A 27,290-nucleotide genomic window follows, 5' to 3' on the forward strand; every position below is an offset into this window, starting at 1 on the left:
TCTGCATTTAGCGCAGCATGCAGAGGAAAATAAAACAGACTGGCATAAGGAGCTGTCATGAAGTTTAACAGTGGATTTATACTGCAGGGGTTTAACTTTTGCTTTTTAACGTATTTATCTGAGCAGGGACTCCTTCCTCTGCCTTTTCTGCATTACGTGTAATTTCCAACAGCTCCGGTAGAAGGCGCAAATGATTAAGCATTAATGTGTGTGAGAGGCGAGAGCAGCTCAGATTAACACTGGGGCCAAACAGCAGGGTCCAGGAGAAGTGAACACTCCCAGAGGGAAGAGTTACCCTCGATTAAAAAAGAAAAAAAACTGGTTTCATGGTTTAAATTTTTTATGGCGATAGATTATATATATTTTTTGCCATATTACCATGATACCACAGCTGCAATTTTACACCATTAACCACAAGCCAGCGTCTTTCCCATGATGTTTTCGGTGCCATGCAGTTATTCTCCCCCTTTGAAAAGAATCCTCACACTTTCGCCGAAAATCCCAGGCCTCCCTCCCCGTGACCATAAATTGGGACAAATTGTAGAGTAAAAACAATTCGCTACACTTTCATTAATCAGTGACAATTTGAAAACGACGATGGAGAATCAGGGTGGGGTGTTTGCGTGCTCTTCTTATGTGGCACTGGGCTATACATGCACGCTACCCCCTATTACAGCTGCTTACACTCACTCTCGAAATAAATCTCCGAGGTAAGAGAAGTCATTTGCTCGTAAGAAGCCGAGCGCCCCTTTTTTTTTTTTTTTTTTTTTTTTTTTCCCCCCTGACTGAATAATTTCAGACCGGAGCTCCCAGCGCCTAAATGCCCCTTCACGGACCCGGCAGGATCTCCTGACTGGTGGTTTCATATAATGAGATGAGCTGTGAAAACTTTGCAGCAGGTCTGTCCGCCTGTCCCTGCCTGTGTGCTGCGGCAGTGACACAAAGCAGGGAGACCCCGGTGGCCTTTCCCTCGCAGCTCCCAACGCGCCGGGGCTGCAGAAAGTTTGACCTCGGTTTGACTCCTCGGGCTGCCGGTTGCTCCTCGTTTCTTCAAACGGCGGACACGGACACGCAGTGAAACAGGGAGATCCCAGAGAGACGGGCAGTGATTCACATCTCTGACCTGCAGCTTTTTTTTTTTTTTTTTTTTTTACTCAAAACTGCACGGATTAAAAAATAATGTTGCGTTATTCACAGCCACGACAACGTTCCTCTGAACTAAAAATAACCGGTGGGGACTATAAATAGTAATATGTAACATAGCGAGGAATGCACATCTCAGTCACTGAAATTGTTTGCATGAAGTTAAACGTGAAGGCTGCAACTTCTCTTGGTCTCCGAAAAGCGCGGGTCAGGGCGCACGGTCGGGCCACCTGACAACGCCGCGCCCCGCTCCGGCGGCCAGACACGCTGTCAGTTTCCGTCCCGCCGTTTTGAAAGTCATACCTGCTGATTTGATTGAGACCGCTCAGAGCCTTGCCGTCGACGCAGAGCGGGTCAAACAGAAAGGACGTCGTTTGCCCCCTCGCTCTCTCTCAGGATGCCAAAATGCGCTGACCCTCGGGGGGGGGAGCAACTCCCGGAGAGAGTGGAGCCCCACTTTGCTTTTATAGGCGCTAATTGAAGTAGCTTAATTGCTTTATAATGCCATAATAGTTATTTTACAGTGGGCAGGCGCTGACGTGATCTCCTTTCATGTTAATTTAGCCTTACTTCTTCACTAAAACGTTGTGTACCTTGTGGTGTAGTGAGCTGTATTATCCTGTTTGAGTTACACTAAACACACAAATTTAGTCGAAAGTGGACTCAAACATCCAGCTTCTCCTTTCTTTTCCCTTCAGGAAAATATCTCAGTGGCAACAATAAGCTTTTTATTAATTTAATATGCTGTAAAAAAAATTGTAAAAAAAAAATAAGGATTGAGAGAAGGGTAGCTTCTACTCACCAACGAACCACTGAATCAACAAACTCGAGGTCCACTTTCACACGGCACTTCATTTGATCCGGTATCTCTGTGCGTAAAAGTCCGTGCGTCCTGCGCGGCTTCCCCGTTTCCCTGCTGTCCGCGCCCCGGAGCCTCGCCGGCTGGACTGCGGGGGAGGCTTCGGTAGTCCTCCCGCGGCTGTGAAAATCGTCCCGTCGGTTCCCACCGCTCGGGTTTTGCCGCGGGAATCACCGGCGAATGTGTGAAGCCGCATTATCATGTTATGACACCGTTTCTGGCACCGGGGGCAGATGATCGATGACTGGACGCACTGCACTGGGAGGAGGGGGGGGAGAGAAAAAAAACCCCCTTTCAAACAGGCTGTCACCGACCAGCAACACGTTATGAGCATAATCGGGAGATAATGTGGCTCTTTTACACACACTTCATTCCCGTGTGATGGGCTGAAAAAATAAATAAAAAGTTTGGTGAACCTCTAGTTGGTGATCATCATGTGGGAAACAACCACAAAAAAAAACCAAAAAAAAAACAAACAAACAACCCAACTATTGGAGTTTCTGGAAACGCTTTACGTGTGCGTCTTCCCTTAAAACAATCCCGTCCCTGTAATTTATCCCGTTTTTAAATGACTTTGCGTCCCTGGCATTATCTTATAAATATACACATTCTGGGGGGGGTTGAACTCTCTTACTTTTCCCAATTTAAAACATATCTCTACAAACTAAATGAAATAAGATTGGCGGCCCTTTATAGCCCAGCGAGGGACCAAACATAACGAGATAACCTAGTAAATTCCAAACTGTCTTCGTTTACATCCACACATTACTCGGTGGTTACTTTCCTTGAAATTACTCGAGAATCCGAGTTTCCCCTCCATAAATGAGAGCTCATCAATATTTGACCAAACTTTTTACAATCTCTGCACTGCAGGTCCAGTGAACGCTCGGGCCAACGGTCCATTAGGAAGAGACAAAGGTTGAATTAGCGGCTACTGGGAGAGAAGGAAGTTGACAAAACCTTAATGCGAGCGCACGTCTGTTTGGTCTGGAGAAGTTTAGTCACAGTGTGAGTGCGTTTAGAAGTAAGTAATTAAGCTAGGGATGTGAAAAAAAATCGGAGTGTGTGCGTGTGTGTGTGTGTGTGTGTGTGTGTGTGTGTGTGTGTAAGAGAGAGAGAGAGAGGGGATGGGAGAGAGAGAGAGAGAGAGAGTGTGTGTGTGTGTGTGTGTGTGTGTGTGTGCGCGCCAGAGAGAGATCTTGGTCAAATATTCAGCTGCTTTGCTGAATTTACAGCCGGCAGAAGCTGGCGGAAAACACCGAGTGTGTGTTTTTCTATTCGCCGACGATGTTTTGTTTTGCGCCTTCTCGCAAATGTGGCCTATAACCGATCAATCAGCCCCGGATCGATCATGTGGGGAGCCAATAGGGGGCTCCCATCTCTGTGCCGCTCTGCCATTGGACAGCCCGGGCAGACTGGAGCGACCCATTCGGCGCTGCTGTGGGGGAGAGGGACGGACGACATGTGAAATGTTATTCGGACATTAAAAAAAGAAAAGAAAAAAAAAGATGCTTTGAAAGGCTACCGGGACGTTTTCACGACTTCTTTCAAAATTCAGCTCTCACACCGCCACACAGTTTATAGATTAGGACCGATTACACTGCTTTTGCATTAAAAACAATCAATTCTGGAAATTCGAATCCAAACAGTGTTCCCAAATAACTTGGAAAAAAGTTGCGTTCGTTGTTCTATTAATCTATTCACACACTTTTCCGAGCATTTGAAGTCGCTCATCTCCTGTTTTAAATCTTATTGATACTAATGCAAAGGTGGAAACAAATAGACTATAGAGAAGTTGACTATGAGCTACAAGAGGCCGAGAAACTGCAAGACTGGATTCTGGCTACAGAATCCAGTGTGGATTCCGTGCAGACATGATGTTGACAGCCTATCAGAGGCCCGGGGTTGACCATAGAACCATTCAAATGAACCGGTTTTAGACCCATAATTTGATATCGGACGATGGAAGTGAAACGATTGATTGTGAAGTTAAATCCAGTCCAAACTTGATCTACAGTCCAGACCGGAGAGGCTCCTGACAGCAAACCTGACAACGTCCCACATCAAAGTAGAAAGCAGGTTCAGTAAGTGGTAAAAATAAGCAGTTTGCAAGTGGAGAGGCGGATGCTGGGAGCGTCATCCCCGAAATCCGGACGTTTCAGTGTTTGTAAACGAGTCGGGACCGAGGAATGAAGTCGGTTCATGAGGACGAGACACGAAGCCGGAGTCAGAGGTGGATGTTCTGTGTTTATAGCCTACCTGTGCTGCTCCAGCTCGCGGTGCGGCTGTGGCTGGTCTGGCAGAGTCCTCCCACCCCCCCCTCCTCTCCGCACGACTTGCTGCAGCCCGGTGCGTTGTGTAAGACGCGACCTGTTATGGCCACCACTACTTCCGGGTTTCAGCAGTCTGGTCGAGATCCTCCGCTCCTCCTCAGCTCAACACACACATCCATTGTACACAAACGGACAGGCGGCTCACGCGTCCACACGCACTCACACACACACACACACGCAGACACACACACACACACACACACACACACGTACACACATACACACACACACGCACACACGCACAGCATCGATCGTGGCTCCTTTAAGAAAGCCTAAGCCAGAATTATCACCCCACCTCCTCTTGATCTCTAGACGCTTTTGCATAAGAAAATCAAGCCGGGAGCCGAGAGTGATCAAAGAAAACGAGAGGAGAGCAGCTTCATTTTTTAACTGTGATTGTGACCATTAACATTTAGGTGGTGCCGATCCCGTGGAGACGCGCGTCGGACCATCATTCATCCGGTACTTTTGACAAGCCCTAGCGTTTTGACTGACAGGCGGAGTGGCAAAAAGCCATGAGAGTCGCCAGTTCTGTTTGAGGGGCTCTTTTATTTTCACCCTGGTTTTGGAAAAGGAGTCTGGCGCCGCTGCCCCGAGGATAGCCGAGGACCTATTCGCCGCGCCTGGGCTAAACTTGCGCAGAGAGCGGGGGCTGGCTTCACCGTTCCGTGGAAAAAAAAAGGCATACGGGATTTTGGCTGAAACATCTCCCCATTTATTTGGATTTTCTTTCTTCATTTCGTCTCCACCCTGGCCTCAGAGGGGATTTATCTAAACTGAAAGGACGACCAGGGAGTGCGGAGGGTTATGGCGCAACGGGTACGTAGGGCAATCCCCCCTAAAAGTTTCTCTAAGTCTACTGTGCTCGAATGCAATCCTGCACTGTAACGTGGCTTAATGACACACATACCCGCACGGACACGCACTCGCGGCGAAAGTTTCTGCCGTCTCGCCGACACATGGAGACGCGGCTTCGTGTTTGTCGTCTTTTGGCACGGTATTACGCACGGCCGCCCTCGTTTGCTCCACATACCGGCCCACCGAGGGACATTGGAAGCGTGATCGTATCTCACATCGGCTATGTTTTTTAGATTAGTTATGACAGGCCAGTTACTGGAAACGAATTGGGGGAGGGCAGGGAGGCAAAACAAATCTCCACATTTCTCCCCAGACCGCTCCGAGAGGATTTCATATCGAGCGGGGCATTTATGCACAAAGCAAAAATCCTTATTTCGCCGTCAGCCCTGCCTCGTCGTCTGGCTTCTCGCTGTAAAGTGTGCTAAAACACACGGCATTAGCATAATGCCAGTGAGGCAGTTTTTAGTAATGAGGTGATGACAAACGCTTTGATTCATACACCCCGGGATTGCTTCGGAACAGCGGCTGGATCCTCACACGGATAGTAAACAGTCCAAAAGCGGGGACGTTTTAGGGACACACTGGGCACATTTAGCTGCTCAGCTTGGCACTGGAGCTGCACCACGCTGGGGTTTGCACCTCGTTGCCTTTAGGGTTTGAAATGCTCAGCTTTAAGTGAGAATGCTTTTTTACTCTTTCCCTGGCACTTGTTTGTCACTTTCAGAGAGCGCTATCAATAATTCAAGTCCCCCCCTTTTTTTTCCCCCCCATCCCTTAAAGAAGCAGACTTCAAATAAAGATTTTATTTCAGCCCCTCGCAGACTTCCAAGAAACAAGCGGGCGCGTTGAATAAATACCAAACAACGGTGCGAGGACGACGTTACATTGATGAACTCAAAGCTGACACGTAAAGAAAGTTGGAATATTCCGGCTCCGGCTTAACGTGCTCCGAAACACACGACACGCGTTTACGTGCTTTTGTTGTACGCACTGATCACAGTGAGCCTCGTAGGTGACAGCGAGCTGCACAATTATGAGCCTTTAAAATTAGAAAGCACGGCAATTAACGAGTTTGAGATATTTGTTGTTGTACGCGGTGAAAACGCGGGACAACAGGTTTATAAAACCCAATTACCGCCCGGTTAATGACGATAATAATAATAATGACGATAATAACTGAGCCATGTCGCTACGCTTTCACTATTTTGCTCCCTCCGTAATTTTGAACACGTTGAATAATTCATATAAATTTTTTTTTTCTTCCCCCCTCTGAGCTGCAAGGGTCACCGTGAATAAGCCGAGAGCAAAACTAGTTTTCACTTCAGAATAAGTGCTGTAGTTTTCCTGCTGTAAACAATGTCCCGCTTAACAAGTCACTGGAGCTTCAGTCTGTAAAACTTGTTTTCACGAAAACTATAAAAAAAATAAAAAAAATAAAAAAAAAGAAAGAAAATAATAAAACAAAACAGCTCAGGGGTATTTAGGCTATTTTTCTTGTTTTACATGTTTTACAAGTGTCAGTAGCCAAAAAAAAAAAGAGAGAGAAAAAGAAAAGGCAGCTTATTGAGGCTGTATCAGGAAACCACTTTTAATTAAGAAAAATGCTGAAATGTGTCGACTGGTTTTGGAAATTCGTCAAACTATTTTTACTTTATCCTTCAAAAAGAAAAGCAAAACTTTAAGTCTCACTTTTCCAACTTTAAGCAACTTTAATAATATTTCCCTGAGCTGCTGGCTCATAGCACAGTTATAGCCAGAGACTGATTTATTCTTCTGCATGTGTATTCACTGTGTGGACCCGCGTGTTTGTTGTGTGCAGTACGAAGACTTGCCCCACTACGCGATGGACGGGGTGGGCATCCCGACCACCATGTACGGAGACCCGCACGGCGCCCGGTCCATGCAGGCGGTGCACCTCAACCACGGGCCCCAGCTGCACTCTCACCAGTACCCGCACACCGCCCACACCAACACCATGCCTCCCAGTATGGGCTCCTCCGTTAACGACGCTCTCAAGAGAGATAAAGACGCTATATACGGGTAGGTCCGAGCCTCCGGTCCGCGGGGTGGGTGGGTGGGGGGGGGAGCTCGCTCTCTGGCGGGCCAGGCGTGCATCCAGGCCCGGAGGGGCCAGCCGGGGTGGGCTAGTCAGTGCAGAGTCGGCCCCGTAAGAGGAAAAACACCGGCTCGATGCCCGGGACGGCCGTGTGTCTCGGCGAAGTGCTTGAGCAGAGCGCTGGAGCCCAGACTGCTGCGCGGGCGCTGGGAGAGAGCGTGGCTGCACGGGGCTTCTGTTGTTCCGTAAGAGTCTGCACAGTTTGGAATTTTCTGCTTTTAACGTCAGTCACGTTTACCACATGTTTCTGCCGGGTAAACAACTGAATAAACACTAGAGGAGTAAAAAGAAAACTTGTGGAGGCTGTCTCATGGATGTCCTGCTGATTAGTATTTCACTGAAAAATGTACTGACTCTTAAGAATAATAATGAGACAAAGAACCATTCAGTTACAACTTCTTCTTCTTTTTAGAATCCATCTTGCCTTGTTTCCTTTTACTCTTCATCGTTAATTCTCAGCAAAAATAATAATGACCCCTCTCTCTCTCTCTCTCTCTCAACCATTTTAATCAATTGTGTGTAACGTGTCGGGCCTCGGCAAATTTAAACTGTATAGTGTCCAGGGGGAACCTCACACATCCGCGTCCTTTGTTATTTCGCAGAGGTGGATTGAGAAATTCAGAGCATTGTGTTTTCGTGGAGGCTGAGCATGCCACGAACAGCGTCACCGTCCTACGTGCGCAAAGCGTTACCAGGCTGCGCACATTTACCCTGATGACTTGAACAAGAAGTAATACACAAATGTGCGCCACATTTAGTCACCCGCAGCTTCAGAGGATTTTACCAAACACACACACACACACACACACACACGCCTGCCTGTGATCCAAACGGAGAACTGTGCAAGGAATTGTTTGACTGACTCTAAAGCTTTTATGCTATTAGGCTGCGCCTAGATTTAATCACAGAAGTCTGCCCCGCTGTTTGCAGCCCTTCTCCGAGCCTCTGCATAATATAATAGCATAGGCTGCAGCAGCGGTCCCCACGGGCGAGTTGCTGAGGAGTAGCATGGCCGGCTAAATCTAGCCTGGAGTAGTCTTGACCCCGGCGCTGTTCTCTCTGGTGACATTTGCTATTGTGTGTGTGTGTTCCCAGGCACCCCCTGTTCCCCTTGCTTGCACTGATTTTTGAGAAATGTGAATTAGCGACTTGCACCCCCAGAGAGCCCGGGGTGGCGGGAGGAGACGTCTGTTCATCGGAATCTTTCAATGAAGACATAGCAGTGTTTGCAAAACAGGTCAGGAGAGTTTGACTTTTTTTTTTTTTTTTTTAAATCTGCATGCACGGGCTGGTCGAGCTCTTACCTGCACGTACAACGTGTGGAGCTCTGACTTTTGTGCATAAAGTTCAATCTGCATTGGGGAGGGGAGGGGGGGGGTGACATTCACTCATAGGAAAAAAAAAAGTATAGTAAAATGTTTTAATTCCATGTAGAGTGTTTGCTGTGCGTAAAGTGGGAATTAATGGGCCATTATTTCAGTTCTTGCATGTTATGTTTGATCTTAAATTATATACGGTTTCTAACTTTCTAATAGTTGACATTCATGTATTTTATGAAAATGTTTTTGCTTTTAGATTCGGGCAGAAAAGCCTTTATTTTCATCGAATCCAGAGTTGGATAATCTGGTAAGATTCATAACTATTTTTTTTTTTTTTTTTTCATGTCACCAATTAGATCTCTCATATTTTCTCAGAGTTTTGAGCACCGCAGCTGTTGTTTGCATGTATGTTGGCGGGCTGTACATAAGTGTCAGAGAGCCATGTGGTGCTGGAAATTTAAGGCACGATCGGAGGGGATGTTCCTCTTTTTGGGCTGTTTGATATCACGATGGCCCCCGGTTGTATCCGCAGATGAAGGGCCGCTGTCTGACAGCTGTCACAAACCTTTGAACTCTGCCTGGAAAGTTATTCTATTCATGCTTTTCACTTTGTGCAGTTTGGGACTTTGAATGTGATATGAGAGTAACGTTTTCCTCACGACTAGTTGGTGGCTAATAGATCTCTGACTCTGAGGCTTATTGCAGCGCCAGCCTCTACTGTACGCCCGCTCTACATATTGCAATAACGTCCAAGTTTAATATCAGTTCCACATAAAAATCCATTCACATGAATATTTTCCTCGTCTGCAGTTACTTGTATTGAGAAAAACGTGCCTGTTTAATATCAAGAGATGTGAGCAGCTCATTTTTTTTACTGTTATTTTAATTTTTCAGATGATTCAAGCCATTCAGGTTTTACGATTTCATCTTCTGGAGCTGGAGAAGGTAATATTCTCTCGCCATTTCTGTCCAGCGTGCCACTTCAGACCTATGGGCTGTATTTGCATAAATGTATTTTTGCTCGTCGGTTATAATTAGCGTCAAAATCAATCATGGGGCCATTTCTCTTCCGCGTTTAATCACGACGCAAGCTGTTACAACTGGAACGGATATCTCTGTGCCCGAGTCTCCCTTGCACGTTTTAATGAAGTTTAATGCTGGCAGAAATTGCATGCAAGGTGAAACGTACAGGCGAACTTTGCGGCGTTTTTTTTTTTTCTATTTTTTTGGAAATGATTCTTGGTGGAGGGCAGAAGGGCCCGGGCGGCCATCTGTGGATAGCGGGTGTAAAACTCTGATTTGTCTCCCCATCAGATGGACCACAGTGGTCTCTGCAGCAGACGTTAGCCTACACTCTTCACATCACCAAACATGAGCGGAGCTGTTAAAAGTTCCAGTTTTCCAACTTAGCCCCGCGCACGGGCTGCTCTCCTCGCAGATCTCGCGGCCCGAATAAAAGCCGCGCATGAGGGAAACTCAGGAGCCCCCCCCCCAGAAAAGTTTAGGGTGGAGGGCAGCCCTCTACTCTGCCGCCCACGCGGTCCTGACGTTTTTGTTTCTCGCGCGGCAGGATGCGTTGGCAGCGATGATGGAATAAGTAGACGAAATTAAACAGTTTTACCTTAAATGTCGGTCAGGCGGGGGTCACCCTCCTCCGATGGCCGCAAGCCGGGGCACCGATGATGAATTTAACACGGGTGTTGAGTGCGTCGTAGCCCCTGAGCCCTCTTGTCACTGTCAATTTTCGACGATATCTCTATTTTGAGAGGGGAAAAAAAAACAAAAAAAACCCCCCACAACAACAACCCAAAAAACCAAAAAGCAAAGTTACTGTCACAGCCCGGATGGGGGGCCACTGCCAGCACGGCGCGCCCCGGGGCACGGGAACTGGACCCACCTTAGCCCGGTAGAGTCCGGAGGGATTTTTATTTTAGCCTTGATCGGATCCGAGCAAAGGTGAGGCGATACGAAGAACCGAGAGAAGTAAATAAAATGCGAGTTTTTGACCGGATTTAATAATTAATCACGCTGCCAAAACGATAACTTGTGGTCTCCGATCACTCACCGCTTCGTGTTAACTCTCTTAAAATATTGAGATATTTCTGAAGCAACAACTTTTTCCTAATTGCCTAAAAACTCTTCGGGGCTCTTTTGCATGTCAACGCCTGTCCCGCGTGCGTGCGTGCGTGGGTGCGTGTGCGCGCGTGTGTGTGAGTGACTCGGGGCGGTGTTGTGGCTGCCCACGTCACTGCCGTGTGATGATGTCCCTTTTCGGGTTGGAGTGTGTTACGCCTCTGCCTTCTCGCCCTGCAGGTACACGAGCTGTGTGATAATTTCTGTCACCGGTACATCAGCTGCTTGAAAGGCAAGATGCCCATCGACTTGGTCATAGACGACAGAGAGGGCGGGTCCAAATCAGACAGCGAGGAAATCACAAGATCATCGGTGGCCCTTGATCAGGTACATCTCCCCCTCTCCCTCTCCCTCTCCCTCTCTTTGTGTGTGCGTGCGTGTGTGTGTGTGCGCGCGCGCCTGTTCTCCCTGCTGGTTATTCAGCTATTCTGGGTCACTACTCCGCTGCGCTGTTATTTGCATATGATTAGGGCCGTTTTACATTCCTTCCATCGGAATGAAAATTTTTCTGAATAATGTTGCCATTATTGGCCCATTAAGACTTGAACCCGGAACCGACCTGGGGAGATTAGCTCGAAACAGCATCGCCATCAACTTGACCTCTTTCATGTCGATTTTAATTTAGTGCCTCACTCCGTTTCTCTCTCCTCGCTGTCTCTTTTCCTGAAACAAAACGAAACGTTATCAGCTCCCCTCTGTTGTGAAGCCCAGGAGAGAGCAACAGCAGCAGCAGCAGCAGCAGCAGCAGGAGGAGGAGGAGGAGGAGGAGGAGGAGGAGGACGGGCTGCAGACTGTGGTTTAGGTGCCTTGGTTTCTCCACTGTGAAGTTCACGGTTCATTACGCGTCTTGTCAGTATTTTTCCTTAGACATGAGTGCACATTGCTTATCGAGACCCCCTCCTCCTCCTCCTCCTCCTCCTCCTCCTCCTTTATTTCGATCAGAGCGCACCGATTCAGCACCAATAAGAACGTTTATTTTCGAAAGCTATAGAAGCGGTGGGTATTAAAGGTAGATTAGGGAGTGTTTCCTTTTGTGCAGATATCAGAGATAACTACAGCCTTCATTATGTGCTCCACTGACTGTTGGCACTCCGGGGACATTGTAGTGTGCGCACAGGCATGACCCTAATGGTCCACACACTGCCGTTAAATAATGATAACAGCAACCGATGATTAGAATTATGCAAATCTGGAGTTTTTTTGGCCATTAATAGCTGGAGCCGTTTGCGCAGGAGACATGGTTGCAGTCTATGGGACGCGCGTTTCAATAAGTTAAACTGTCCCAGAGTTTCAAGGAACGGTTTGGGAGAGCGGAGGCTGTAATCTGTGGATACCGACGAGGGGGAAAAAAAAAATATCAAGTGTCCAAATTAAAGGGATTAGGCTAGTTGGACAGTCCGACATAAAACGTAATGAAGCGATTAGACTAAATAATTTAAATCCGCGGACTTCCATATGGTTGAGTGGCTGGTCTGAGTAGAGAGAGAGACAGCAGCGGCTTTTATGTTCCGGGCTCAATGGCAGGACTGGGAGCAGGACTGGGGCCCGACTGGGAACACCCCCACCCTGCCGCGCATGCACTCCACCGTCCCCGGCCCTTATGTCTGATTATGGAAATGAGAAAAGATCACCCGGAAGATAATACTTCATTTAATCCAGAAACAGAATTAAATAACACAGACGCCACTTGTGCATTTAAGTGTCTCTTTGAAGGGGTTTTGTTGTGGTCTCTCGGGGATTCAGTTGTCAAAAGTTTCCTTTTAGAGGTAGGTCATGACATGGAATGAAGCCTTATGGTGCATAGATATGGAAATAGAGTGTGTTAAAACCCTTGGGTTTCTAGGTATATGAAGAAAATTATGTTGTGCTTGGGGCACTGATGCGGATCTTTAATTGACTGTAAGATGAAGACATGGCCTAATTTAATAGAATGATGGTCCCTACATATAGACAATGCAGGAGAAAAAAGCACGTAAGGCCCATGTTTACACCGACAGAATAATATAAATGACCTACAGGCACAGTTTACATTAAAATGCAGGGAAAACTTTTTGACAGATGTGTAATGTTGACGGATGGGCAGATGTTCCAGCGTGATAACATGGAGACCGTCCACAGCAGCAGGCTGTGTGTAAATGGGCATATCCAAACAGGGAGAGGGTGCGTGCTCCTCAATGCTGAATACATATATTGCCAGTCTAATGGCACTGCACTTCATGACTTACTCGCGGCTGAATATATATTTTTTTGAATTTTGTGGGCTATTTTTGTGTGACGTCTTATCTGCAGTTGTTAGGCAGTGACATCCTTAACGAATTTGCGTTGTGTGTGCATTATCTCTTTCCATATGTATTTTTAATATATGCCCTCGGGCATAAAGTTGAAGTGGACTGGAAAAAAATACCGAGAATTTGCACAAAAGAACAATGTTAACAAGACAGAGAAAGCAGGCTCATTTATTCATAAAGCAATTTATTCCAGTGAGGCGACTGTAGCAGAGGAGAAAAAAAATGTCAGAGGAAAAAAAAATACTTTGAATTTATTAAACTCAACAATCCAACAACGCTGACTTTCTAGCCGTATTATGCACCCTTGCGTCATAACAGCAATTTTCTGAATTGTCTTTACATGTCTTTACATTGTTTTCTCAGTCTGCCTATGCAGGCGAGTATGGAGGGACGCCGAGCGCCCCTTTCAAAAGAAAGCAGAGCATAGCTGAGAGGTGAAAAAGTCAGAGAGGCTCTGCGCTGGCTTGTGAATGCAGCCCAGCCAGTTCGGGCTCACCCTCCTGCCTTTTCTGTGCGGGCGTGCGCGAGCCGCGTGCGCGCGTCTGCCTGCAAGTGTATGCGTATACGCGTATGCCTGTGTGCCTGCCGCTGTGTGTGCATGTGTCTGTTCAGACTGGCCTGATAAATGCGGCACCCCCCTCAGGTGCTGCGAGTGGAGTGACTAGTTAGCACCAGTTGGACTTTCTTAACCCTTTCCCTGCCGCTCCCTGGAGAGCCTCCCACCATGTTTACCTCATTTCCTCGCCCCGTTAGACTTATGCATCCTGCTTTGAGCTCAGCCGTATATGAACATAAGAGGCACCATGAAGTTCTATTATTCTGAGTGAATTTTGCACGGGCCTTTAATGTGGAGCGGCTCGTGTCCGTGCTGAACATGGTTACGTCTCTCTCAGTCCCCTTGTTTTTTTGTGAAAGTGCGGTCGGTGGCAGTCGCTCCGCTGATCGCCGCCCCTTTTCGCCCCGGCACACACGTTCACCTCAGCCTAAAGAAGTGGGGAGGAATTTCCGCGTCGCTGTGCATCATTTGCACAGTCGTCTTTAATTGCACGGAGAGCGAGAGGAGGGGCACAGCAATTTGCTAATGAACTCCGAGGGCCCCGGCTCTCCACTGTAGAGCAGAACACCACTAATAGTGCTGAGGACTCACTCCAAGTCTCAAGAGCTCCTCCACTTGATTGAGCCGTGCGGGCCGAAGTGGGACTGGAAATAATTGAAATTTCCCTTAAAAATATTCTCTGCCTGACTTTGTGTGGATGTGAGAGTCTTACGTGATTATGAATGCTCAGCAGTTGATCTGTTGAGTTAATTTAGCGGAGAGGTATTTTTATATTAGAGAGGCTTTGTGGAACTGACATTTTCAGAGCGTGATTTTTTTTTTTTTTTTGCCGTTGAAATCATGTGAAAAGAATGTGAAATAGCCCTACAATCTGAAATAACAACTATACATTCGGGATCTGTCGCTTTCCCCCCCTTTATATCCCACACAATCTCTCCTAAACAAACCCCTGCTTGTGCGAGCTCCGTGTTGTGGTCACCACGTAAGAATTTACTCTTGATAGCGCTATCACGGTATCTTTTCCCAACAATTGGCGCTGTTATGCCATTCAAGTGCCGGTTTCCAGGTCAGTGAGACCCAGCAGTGTTGGTTTAGGTAACTCTGGCGGTCAAAGAGTGACCCCCCCCCCAACTCAATGGAAACCCTGACCGCTGGGGTCAGCCACAATTTTCCTAATCAGCACACCGCTATCGCTAATCTATCCGCTTCTCGTTGAAGTATGGATTGAGTTACACCCGACTTAACAGGCGCTCTCTCTTTTTCATCCCCTATCTCTCCTACAGTGGCACGCTGCTGTTCTTAATACAAACTTTTGAGTCATCGTGGTGATTGTTGGTAATAGCAGCTTTTGTAGCTGAATAGAGGAGAGGTCTGACCCCCACTCGCCCCCCTCCCTCCCTCCCTCCCCTCTCCTGAACTCCCCTTTTTTCCTTTTCCATCGGGGAATGAATGTGGGGCGGCTGTTAAGGATTCAACAAGTGATACAAAGCGGCGACCACGTGACTCGTGTGTTTCTTAGCCTCTTCATTATTGTGGTGGAATAGCAAGTAGGGGTGATTCTGATTAAGCAAATCAAGGCCAGAGTGACTTCAAAGAATAGGAACGTCAGGAGCTTCTTAAATGCCTTCATATACTTTCAGACATCCCCCGTGCATTTGTTTGTTCTGTTTTGGTTTTTTTTTTTTGCGCTAGGTTCTGGACTCTTTAGGTTGTTTTATCAGTTGTTTTTTTAAATCACACACTATTGCTGGAAACCAGTGCTTAGATGAGCCACACTGTGTCACAGATACTCTGTTGTGATAGCCACAAGATCCCAATTGCAAACAGAGTTCTTGGCTAGTGTCTCCTCTTCCTTATGATGGGCGGCCATGTCTGTCCCTGAGGCCTGCTATGGTTTCTTTAGCTAAGTAAACAATAACCTGGCTTAACACATGTGTACTTAGCTAATGGAAAGTTCCTCTCCGCCTTAACCCCCTGCAAGCCTCTGACAATGGCCACCGTCACAAACAGCCCGTCTCCCAGGAATCCACAGAGAACATCTCACCGCAGCGGCTGTAAGTCAAACTAGGCTAGGCTAAAGAAGGAACCACAGCAAAACATGTCATTAAGAAATTACGCCTGCCTTTTCATTCACAACTTAAAAAAAAAAAAAAAAAGGAATATGCTCTGTTTGGGTTTAGATATCGTGGAGGGGAGGGCACTCAAGTTAATGTTTTTGTTTGGATTTCAGCTCATAGAGAATAAACAAGGAGTCTATAGCGAGAGCTGAAGTGGAAGAGGCCACAGAGAGAGAAAATCGGAAAGAAAATCAGTTTCCGTGAGTGTCATCTAAATGGACTTTGAAAGCTCTGGTAATTATCTCAAACATGTAATTATCTTTGCTTGCCTCTATGAAGTTAACCCACCGGTTTTAAAAAGCTGATTGAAGAGTACCTGACGGCTATTCAATGTAGCATACTTTACTTACTCAGGAGACCAAATCCAGTTTTCTCCCTCACCCCCTTCAGCAATTATAAGGTTATTTCTTCTTTCTTTGTCTATTGTGAAGAGTCAGGGAAGAATGGGAGTGCAGAACAGAATGGGAGGGAGGGAGTCTTTTGCTTTTTTTTTTTTTTTTTGCACCATGCATACCATTATCAGGCCCTCTTTTCATTTTGGAAGTACTAATATAGCAGCGAGGGGAGGAGAGGGGTGGAGACAGCACAGACAGCAGAGGTAGTTGGGCAAGCACTCGCCTGGCCGGTTATCCGAGAGGCAGATCCTGCTTTATCTAGTCACAGCGGAAAGCAAAGTAAACAAGAGTTTACAATAGTTGGCCTTTCAGTCCCTTTCACTAACAGCTTCCCCACCAGCGTTTAGCTGAGGGGGAGAATATGTCCGGAGCTATTGCAGACCACCTCGCTGCTGCAACACATGGCATTCTTGCAGATTTCAACTCGAGGAAGCAGCGCTGTTGCAAAGGTCAAAAATGGTGTTAAAGAAAACAACCGCAGAGAACAGATGCACCAAAGCATTCTGGGGGATGGAGTAGCCCAACTGTCATCTTTGATTCAGATGTACCACCACTGAAGAGTGTATGTGCGGGGGGTTATTTGGATATTTATGTCTGTGCCGTTAAGTATGCACATATGATTATTCCTGCACGCTTGCTGGCACAGAGTGAAAAGTAAATATCCATATCATCACAAAAGATATTTCAGAGTGAGGAAAGAGGAGAGGGTGGGGGGCAAAGCACAACAACCTTAACCATTTTCTTTATTATTGCAAATGAATTGGCAAGGCAACATTTCTTGCATGAGCGCTTGTATGATATGGGGCCTGGCACAGCGAGAAAGGGAAGCCCCCCTCGCATCTTAGACGCGGCACAATGAGAATGCATTGGATTGGAATGCCTCACCGATCATAGCGGAATCAGAATTTCCAGCAAGGAAAATCTTTTCATGGTGAATTAGGGTGGTGGAGGGAAGAAAAATGGTAATGAAAAAAAAAAAAAAGAAAAAAGAAAAAAAGGTATGCATGGCTCACAAACAGGGTTCCCTCGGCTTTGCGCGGCAGATTTAAGAACTTCGGCTAAAGCCAGGCAGAATAGAATGTGGAAAATTGAATTTAATAAACAATTAAGCTTTGAATTAATCTACATCCTGCACAGGAGAGTGCGAGAGCGAGAGACACCATAGTGGCTCATTAAGGGGACAGAGTAAATCAAGTGTGTGCTATCTATGCAGAGGGACAGCTCTCTCTCTCTCTCGGTTTCCTCGAGCTTTCTGTTTATGCATCTCTTCACCTTTTGAATTTACATATCCCACGTTTTAATGCTGGACCTCTGCATCTTGTGCTTTAGACTTGTTGGCACAGGGTGTGTGTTTTTTTTTTTTTTTTTTTTTGTCGCTGTGTGTCTTGTGGTCAAGGTGTGTGCTTTTGTTAAATAGGGGGACTGTGAGTATGGCGGTTCTGTGATGTTTGCATAAGGTAGATAAAAACTATTTATGTGAATGGGTGTGTGTGTGTGTGTGTGTGTATACAAGCTAAGTGACCAAAAAAATGTTTTAGTGTATTTGTGCATGGGTGTGTGTGCACATGCCGAGTGATCTGTGTGTCCTGACGTGCATGTGTGGGTTGTGTGATCTCAGCTGTGTGTGTATTAATTGCGTGTTAGATCAGTGCTGGGCCTGTTCCGTCCAAGGGTGGCCTGTGATTATAAATAAACTCCCTGTCCCCGTGGAGATGCCACCAGGCCCTGTCTCAGCCCCGCCCCCTTTCCCATGGGGCCTCAGCGGCCACCTCCCAGCAGGCAAAGCGCTCTTTTGTTCAATTACAGCTAATGCAGTAGTTTGCCATTCCCCCCTCCACTTTCTAATTATATTTTCAAGTGGAATTTGTCACAGAATTAAAACAAAAAGAAAATGAAAAAAAACCCCATCCCTTTTTGCGAGCTGAGGCTCTTGGGTTTTTTAATACTTGCCGTTCGACGTCCCTGGGGTACTGTACCATTCTTTTTCACAGAGCTCTGAATAAACAAGTTCTGCTCATTTTTAAAAGCTGCACTTTTGGAGGAGCTGGCAAAAGCCAGTGTTAACTGTTTGCGTGCCGAGCATGTGGTCTGGATTACCTCACTTCTGATGTTCAAGGGAGTTACGCAGTCATGCGCGGGTGTTTCATTTTTCAGTGTTCTACGGTCAGCAAAAAAGAATTTGTAAGAGGTGGGAAAAAAAAGTCCATCTTTGGTATCTTATCTCTGTTAAAATCAACGTTTGTCTACCCAGTCACCATCCTAGTCATGCCTTTATGCAGTGAATTTCTTCTTTATTGCAAAGCCTCAAAGCCTAATTTGGAAAAAAACAACATTTATATCGTCCATGTAATCGGTGGATTATAATTTCATAGCCCGGGAAGATCAAATGGGCTCTAATACACCCCAAATGTGTTGAATTTGCTGACTTGTATATTCTTCTCCGTTATTTTACTCCCTCTGCATTTTGTTTAAAACAAACCCTGTGTCATGAATTAATGTCTGCTTTTTTTCTAATGCTAAACTCAGCTCAGAATCCTCCCCGCATTAGCAGCACTATTGAAACCAGTTGTTCCCCCAGTGTGTTTCAGTCCTCACCTTCGTCTCCTTCCGTGTGGGGTTCTATCACTCATTTCGTCACGTAGCCCTAAAAGTCTGATGCAAAAACCACATTGCCCCTTGATATCTGCTTCATTTGATATGACAGAGCAAAGACGGGCTCACGAGGGCGGTAGAGGAGGCTCGAGTAAGTGTTTGTGTGTGTACTTTTTGTTTGTTGTGTTTGTTTGTGATAGCTAGCTGCGTGTGATAAGACACGAGATTCCATTTCCTTCTATTTTGAAGTCTATTTTCCCCCCTGTCCTCAGCGCTAATGTTGCTTTTTCAGAGGCACTGAGAGATAAGAGGTAACATCTGGTTTAGTTTCAATATTATGTAGCAGCTTTGTACGGGACAGAGTGTGATTTGAGTGTGTGTGCATGTGTTTATTAGACAGTTTATGCAGTGTGTGTGTGCGTGTACTGTGTACATGCATAAATGTAAGCGCTGAATCTGTAGATGTGTGTGTGTGTGTGTGTCTGTGTGTGTGTTTGTGTCAGGGATCTTGATATTGCTGTATCTGTGTGTGCCTCTGTGTCTGCTTGTTTGTGTGTGTCTAAACACAATTTATTGTGTATATACTATATGTGGTGTGTGTGTGTCTTCCCTATTATCATCCTGTCTGGAACATTTGCTCCCTACCGTCCGTTGTGCAGCCGACAATCATGCGGCCCAAGACTGTCCTTTACCCATACACACACACACACACACACACACACACACACACACACGCAGAGCTTACTGTATATAAACCCAGGTCTCCAGAGTCTCTCTCGTCTAGTCAGCTGCTTATGTTTAATGACGCAAAAGAATGAGAATATAACTAGTCTCAATTTAACATCAGTCACATCGTTCATCGGTTCGTTTTCTTGAAGTGAGGGAGAAAGGAACGGACTTCCACTTGGTGATAATGCTTCAGCTTTTCCATTTGTCTGTGTAAAATTTTAAATCAGCCACAGTTTGTTTGCTCATGCGGCATTTTTGTGTCATATTTTGATTGAGAAAAGACTGTGGGAAAACTTCAGCTTATTTGGTTATGTTTGTGTCTTGGCTCTGCTTCCCAAAAATTAAAAATTTAAATCTACATTAGTGGGATTGGTCATCCATTTTTCTGTTTCATTTGTGGACAAAACTGAGGATTTATACTTGCGCAGAAATTCTTTGAGTTATTTACCTCTCTCTCCCTCTGTCTCTGGTCTGCTTTGCTTAGATGACATCACTCCCTGGCACTCGCTGCGGCCTATCTTAAGTTGTAGCTGTTTTGTATTTTCATCTGCTAGTGGTTTGAGCCAAATGGAGGCAGCCGTGGATTGCATGCCTCAGAAAGCTGGGAACTAATACAACATGTTCGCTTGCTATTCGTCTGGGCCTTTCTCTTCATCGAGCCCCAATAATCCTCATTCCATTAAGACTGTTGCAGGGGCTCACACACACACTGCGTGACTGGGTTGAAAGCTGGCAAATTATGAATTCTGTTTAGAGTGTGAGTTTGTGTTTTTGTACGCGGGCTTTCTTCCATGTAATGTGCAGTTTATGTAGACAGAAGTTTTCAAAAGAAGTTAATAAAATATTCACAATTAAAAAAGGGGGGGTGGCTCAAGAGCAAATAAAATCAGCGGCACTAATGATGGAAGAAAAAAACAAGGAACTGACATTAGATCAACGGACTGAACTCTCTGTCTTCTCTCTCTCTCTCTCTCTCGGCACAACAGACGTCCTGGAACAGAGATCATGACGACACAGCGTCCACACGCTCCGGAGGAACACCGGGACCATCCAGCGGCGGACACACATCACACAGCGGCGACAACAGCAGTGAACAGGGTAAGAGACCGAGTTTCTTTGTCCGCATCCTCTTCATATTTACCAGACCAAAAATCCTGAGGGTATTACGTCAGACAGATTATACTGTAGACATCAAATGTACACGCGATAGAAAACTTTATGGTGCAGTCAGGTGAGGTTTGGCAGGCTTATTCGGCCTTTGCAGCAGCTCACAGTCGCTGCTGGTAACTCGACGAGAGGTCGCAGGTCACGGTCAGCCGTATAGGAGCTCCTCTGGACCTGGTAGGGATTCTCTGTCTTGCTCAGGGGCACGTCGGCAGAGCAGACATGGTGTGGTAGATGGCTTCACCCTGGCTTAGAGTGCGGTTTCTGTCTTCCTGGTGTCACCCCGGCAATTGTTTGTTTCCCGCTAAAGTCCTTTAGCATGCAGTTAGCTTTACATCTGAGCGTATCTGTGGCTGTTTGTGGGCTCCTGCTTGTACTACATCCCGGACCGCACAGTTCATGTTATAGGTACTATTCGACTATATAGTTTGCAGAACTCCCTACCAAGTAGATGGCTCTTTTGCTGCGTTGCATGTCTCAGTTTTTTGTCATTACTGATTATACTTAAGGATTCGGGCTTCACGAATATTAAGATGTTGTCATATGAAAATGACGGCGATTTTCATGTTTTAGCATTGTTCTAAGGATTGCATACACATGTTCAAGGAAATTCAGGCCCATAAATCCATTTCAGATTCTTCAAAGGATATTGTTAAGTACATACATTGGGGTCCAAAAGTCTGAGACCACTTTCCCATTCCAGTGAATGGCACATCTTTGCATTGGAACTCATTCTGGACTGAAATGATCTGGATAAGAATCAGATGTGAAATATGTAAAATGTCCATAGAATTCGATAATAATTTACATAATTTTTTAAAATTTAATTACATTATGTTCAGCCTCAAATTTAAACATTCAAATACATTAGTCTACACTCCCTCTTTGACCAGGCACCTCTGCTGAGGCTTGATGTATATAATATGTGCGTGTGTTTGTGTTAAGGAGAGGTGGAGAGAGAGAGTTAGAGAGGCAGCAGTTGGAGAATGGAGTGGCGGCGGCGGTGGTGGGGCGGCGTTGCAAACAAACTGTAGGCAAAAAAGCAACTTCATATATTATTGAAGGCGATGTCAAGGCGAGCAGTTTGCAGGGTTGCCAGTGCCAGGAGGCAGAACCGGGGTGGGAGCAGAGAGCGCCGCCATGCCTTCCACTCCAGCGAGCAGCCATTTATATAGTCAACACACACTCTCTCTCTTTGTCTCTGTGTCTGTCTCACACTCTGTCTCATCCTCTCTCTTTCTCTGTCTTTTACACACATTCTCTCTCTCTCCCCTTCTCTCTCTCTCACACACACATACTGTTTGTCTTTTCTTTCTCACTCTTCAGTAATGATCGACAAAGGAGCTGAGGGACTGAGAGGTGAGACGTGAGTTGAGATAAAAATAAAAGATAGACAGATGATATGGAAGAGGAGAGCAGGCTTACAAAAACTGGTGAAATCACAGCGAAACAGGGGAAGACAAAGCAATATTGTGTGTGTGTGTGTGTGTGTGCATGCGCGCACTTCTACCTCAGATGACTAATCGTCTGGGGCAGCCAGGCAAGACCTGATTGGTCGCTCTAATGAGTGTGCTCTGTGCCGACTTTGGGCTCCTGCTTCTCTGACCTTTGCCCTCTATTGACCGAACTGACACTTCATTTTTCACATCTTTCCAATTATAGTCCCACTCCTTATGTTGACCCGCCTCTTCTCACTCTCTCTCATCATCATCTCTCTCTGTCCTCATATCTCTCTCTTCTCCATCCGACTCTCCTCGGCTATTGTAGGTTTTTTTTTTTTTTTTTTTGCTTTTGAAGTTCACTAGAAGGTAAAATGTGGTTTAGCGTGTGTATGTCTGTGCACATTCTGCATGCGTATGTGTGTTGGTGTCTCAGCTTAATGAATGAGGTGCTTTGACTTGTCCAAGTGTTACAGGAGAGTTGGGAGCCAGACATGATTTGTGCATGTTGGTATCAGGGAATCTGGAAGTACTGAAACATTTCAGCTAAATTAGGCGACTTTAAGAGTCGTAAAATGACCTAAAATTTATTACGTCTTAATTATTTCACGTTTTCAAGTCATATCTCAAGTTGATAAAGAGCTGGTGTATTATTATTATATGTAGAACACTTTTGCATCTGCAAACAGAGCTAGATTAAGCTAGATAAGTTGCACAACTTTCATTCATTTCAACAATTAAAAAAACTCATATTTCCTCTTTCATTATATGAATAGCCAAAGGCATATGGTCTCTTCTCTTGTGGCTGCATGAACAAATCAAAAACCTGGTGGAAAGCCCCCTTCCCAGAACAGTTCCAGGCATTTATAGCGGCATATTAATGTCCATGGTTTTGGAATGAGATTTTTTAATAATCGCATATGAGTAAAATGTTCAGGTGATCACATACTTCGTTAATTCAGGCTTTTACATGTCTTTTAATCCAGATAGCACTAAACAGCTCTGTCAGTGTCTTTCTGCAGCCTCTAGATACCCTGATGTCGGTTGGTGCAAATATGTGTGTGTGTGTGAGAGAGATTGCTTTGTTTATGTGGTGTTTATGTGGGCACACACACACACACACACACACACACACACACATAAACACACACACAGTGTAGCACATCAGGACGCAGTGACAACAGTAAATACCGGAGGACATCTTGGACTGGTTTCAGGTTTATATGGGTTAAGCGCTATCACTGCCACGTCATATTGGCTCTGGCAAATTGCGTGTCAGTTACTTGGTAATCCCAGTAAGCTGGTTATTTATCTGTTTGGCACTTTGCTCACTCTCTCCCCGACAGCTTCACCCCGCTGTCTCTCCTCCCTCTCTCTCGCGCTCTTTCATCTCTGCATCCTCCCTGTCTTCTCCAGTTTTCCCTTGTCTCCCTCCTACTCTCGCGTCTCTCTCTTTCATTTTGCTCTCAGTCGGTTTCTCTCTCCTTGTGTATCCCCATGCTTTTCTCTCTCTCCTCCCCCTTTTTTCTTCCATGCCTCCCACTCGCTCTAAAACGCTACCTTTGTCTATCCTTCTTCTTTCCCTTTCTCTCACCTCCCTTTGTTCCTTTCACACTCTTTTTCTTCCCCATCTGTCTCTTTTCCATTTTTCACATCTCTGCATCTTCCTCGTTTTTTTATCTTGTCATCTTTTCTTGTCATCTCCTCTTGCTGTTTCTTTTTCACTCTTTTTTGCTCTTCCTTTTTCTTAATCCATCTCTTACTCTCTTTCCTTTTGCCTTGACCTTCACAGTCTCCCTTTCTGCTCTAATTTTTCAACATGCTTCTGATCTTTCTAAATTTTCACTTCCTTCCCTTGTCTTTTCTATCTTCTTTCTGGCTCTTAGCTCTTTCCTTATTTCATTTTCTTCATGTTTCTGTATTATTTCTAATCTTATTTTCCCCTAACTCTTTCTCTCCTCTACCTTTAACAGATTGCTTTCTCACTGACCTTTCCCTCTGTCTCTCTCTTACACTTTCTTCATTTTCTTCCCCTCTGCCTGTAGAGCTGCACAGCTAATGGCCATCTTTCTCTCCTTTACTTATCCTTTCCTTCTTCCTGTCATCCATCCTTCTTCTTCTCAGTCTTTCAATCCATGCTCTCACTCATTCTACACCTCTTCTTGCACTCAATCTTCCTCTGATTCCTCCTCGTTTGTCTCTCTGTCGTCCACTCCACATCTGCCCCCTTCTTCCCTCCATGCTGCCCCTCCAGCAGAGCGAAACAGCCCCGAGGAAGGATGCTGGATGGTCGAGGGCCTTTAACTAGTGAACTCCATTCTCCTCTCTCTCAGGCTTTATTTTGAGGCTATTCCTAAGATAAACACATGCTCTGCTCTGCCCTCTTCTCTGAACGGTTCACTGCTGCACAGTTCAAATCCCCATCTTTACCCGGAAATGTAGCACTTGCCCTCTCAAATGCAAGAGCTGCATTATGTAAGATCAGAGGTCTCTGTGTGTATGTTGTGGAGCTTGATTGCAAGAGAAGATTCTCTTTCCAAGGCAAAGTAATTGATAATGTGATATTCAATGACAACTCCTGGACCTTATATTCAGCAGCAGACATTTTACAGTGCTTTGTGTCCCAGCGACAATGTGCACAGTCTAAAAAAAAAAAAGACTTTTTTATTTTTGCATGTGGTGACAATGCTCACATGCTGAGCTCTTAGTTATGTTGTTTATGCTTTGACCAACATGGTGATGGTATTTTTTTTAGCACTAAATTCCATTGGCAGTTACAAAAAAAATTGGAGGGAGGATCACATTTGCTTCACACATGTCATTAAAATCAGTCCTGGGTGTCTCCTCTCTCCCTAAAGAGTAGACAAAGAAGAAAGCCTCTTATTTTTCTCCTCCCTTTCTCTGGGAGATCTTTGTAAACATCCAGCAAGCTTCGACAGTGAGTCGGAGAGCGGCCCTGTAGTTAATTAGTCCCACTCTATTAGCCCAGCTGTTTGCTAGCTAGTTCCTACCAACAGGCCCCTTTTGTTTAATACCCAGAAGCCCTCTGGAGAAGCCTCATTGTGGCTCTTGTGCCTTGGATCATGCTTTTCTGTGAAGAGTAATGCTTGAAGGGCAGAGGAAAAGCTAACAGATCATATATGCATGCCATGGAGGGGGTCCCTCACGGACATGAGTGGGCCTTCTCTTTTTCTCTCAGTATAAAGTACTCCTCTTTGCCTGTGTGAATTTGTACGGACACCCCTTGGCTTCTCCAAAGGCCTGGCATGCGAGGGGAAACAGAATAACATTCAGGTACGGAATCGGGCAGCTGCAGCAACGGGGATGTGAGTCGAGCAGAGGAGCAGAGCAGAGTGTTTACTCTGTTTTTGAAAGCTACAGGGTTTCCCTCTCCGCTTGTCAGACACATCCAGGGAGTGAGGCGATGACTGGCGATATTAGATATGTATCACCAATTACCCAGACCGTTTGTAAAGAGTACAGTGTGCTGCGCCAAGGCAAATAGCTCCCTGTAAGGCTATGTGTTAGTGTCTGCATACATTTCTGGTGTCTGAGTACTGGCCTGAGATTTCTGGTTGGTCTGATATCCAGCTCTAGCTAGGTTTTTTTTTTCTTTGCCTGGTGTAATTGGACCGATGCTCGACACAAAATTATGCCGATATTTGGCATTTGACAGACCTAAACTGCGCGTGTGTGTATGCCTAAGTCTAACGTGTAGTTCTCCATCTAATAGAGTTAATTTGTTCTGCACATGAGGTTCTGTTATCCTTGAACTAATTGTTCCAGTCTGTACAATGAAATTCCTGCATATGTACTGTACTTGACGATTACAGTGGATTCGACTTTGATGTTTGAATAAATGACTGAATGAATAGAAGCCTGTAAAATATGGAGGACACAGACAAATAAGATCAGGAATATTTTATTAAGTGTCACTTAAATTAAAAGACAGGTGGTACTGGGATGGCTGGAGAAGGAAACCTTTAACCAAATGGTTGCTAGTCCAAATCCCAGCCGGAATCATCTTGGCGGAGGCTGTGGCACTTTGCCTCCCCGTTCTCTAGTATGTGGCCCCAAAAAACATTAGGATAGTCAGCTCTCCTTGTTTGACATGTGTTTGAATATCATTTGCTGATACAGCGTCACCCCATTTATCCTGTATCACTGTCTATAAACTCCACTGGCTGTGATTCCCCATCGATCAGGCTGGAATATTCTTGATGTTGTCATCCATCCATCCATCCTTCCATCCATCCATCCATCCATCCATCCATCCATCCATCCGTGCTTCGACTTCTGTACCCTCCAACAAGGTCAGGCCACAGAGGAGCTCTTGATTTCTGTCATCTCATTGGCAAGTCTCCAGTGCTGGGGCGGGCAAACGGGGACATGGACAGGGGTGCCGGGCAATCAGCAGCTAGACACGGCTCGTCCAATCACTCGGCTTCACGTGGCCCCCTCAAAGTCACTGATTAATTGGTCCGATTGTCCAGTAGACTGGAAGAGAGAAGCGTGTGTGTGTTTGTTTGGTATGTGTGTTTATTCCCCTCCCTGACTTGCTTTTCTCTCCCAGTAGCAGCTGCTTTTGAAAATTTTTTGATGCAACAAGGAACTAAAGACTCATTATTGAGATAATTAGAAGCACTTCAATAAGTAAGTACTGTAAAGACAAAGCAATATAGACATAGTATAAATTTAACAGGTTTCAGTTTCAAAATTCTTGAAAACTGCAGTCTTGTAATGTTAAATATAATGGCGGCTGAACTATCAGCTAATTAGTGATCATAAAATGACCAGAAACTAACTAAGTCAATAAGAAATTTTCAAAAGCAGTAATTTGTACACGTCAGAAGTATTCATTCTTTTTGACCAAACATTGAAAGTGAATAAATCCACAAATAAAAATATAGAACTTTAAAGAAGCAGTACTTAATTCTGCGTGTAGGTTGTCTAGACTTTGTCTAGACGTTATCGAGGAAAATCCTCTGCCCACTAATTGTCTTACTGGTGTCCACCTTTCCCAGTAATCTGTTTAAACGTGAGGCTCTGTGGTTAGATAAAAGGCACGTAGCTCCCTTGATTAGCCTGCAGTCTGTATTACTGGAGGTGCGTGTGTCAGTACAGTAGCTGGCAGACACAAACGTGGTTCTCTCTTTGATTTACTCAGAGCCTGAACATGGGGGAAAAAGAGAAAGGAAAAAGACGAAAGTGAAAGAAAAACACAGAAAGAAAACAGCAAAATGAGAGCG

General features: G+C 45.5%; 1 protein-coding gene across 1 annotated transcript in view; it reads left to right on the forward strand.

Moving 5' to 3' along the window:
* The first annotated feature begins 4,420 nt into the window (after positions 1-4,420).
* Positions 4,421-27,290, forward strand: part of LOC120796503 (homeobox protein Meis1) — an 86,201-nt gene continuing 63,331 nt past the window's right edge. The window contains exons 1-7 of the mRNA XM_040139419.1: positions 4,421-5,154; positions 7,013-7,233; positions 8,405-8,546; positions 8,885-8,935; positions 9,523-9,573; positions 10,942-11,088; positions 20,425-20,536. Of these exons, the coding sequence (XP_039995353.1) occupies positions 5,143-5,154; positions 7,013-7,233; positions 8,405-8,546; positions 8,885-8,935; positions 9,523-9,573; positions 10,942-11,088; positions 20,425-20,536 (736 nt within the window). The 5' untranslated portion in view covers positions 4,421-5,142. The remainder of the gene's footprint in view (positions 5,155-7,012; positions 7,234-8,404; positions 8,547-8,884; positions 8,936-9,522; positions 9,574-10,941; positions 11,089-20,424; positions 20,537-27,290) is intronic.

The sequence above is a fragment of the Xiphias gladius genome, chromosome 11, assembly GCF_016859285.1.
Source record: "Xiphias gladius isolate SHS-SW01 ecotype Sanya breed wild chromosome 11, ASM1685928v1, whole genome shotgun sequence".
Taxonomy (NCBI): Eukaryota; Metazoa; Chordata; class Actinopteri; order Istiophoriformes; family Xiphiidae; genus Xiphias; species Xiphias gladius.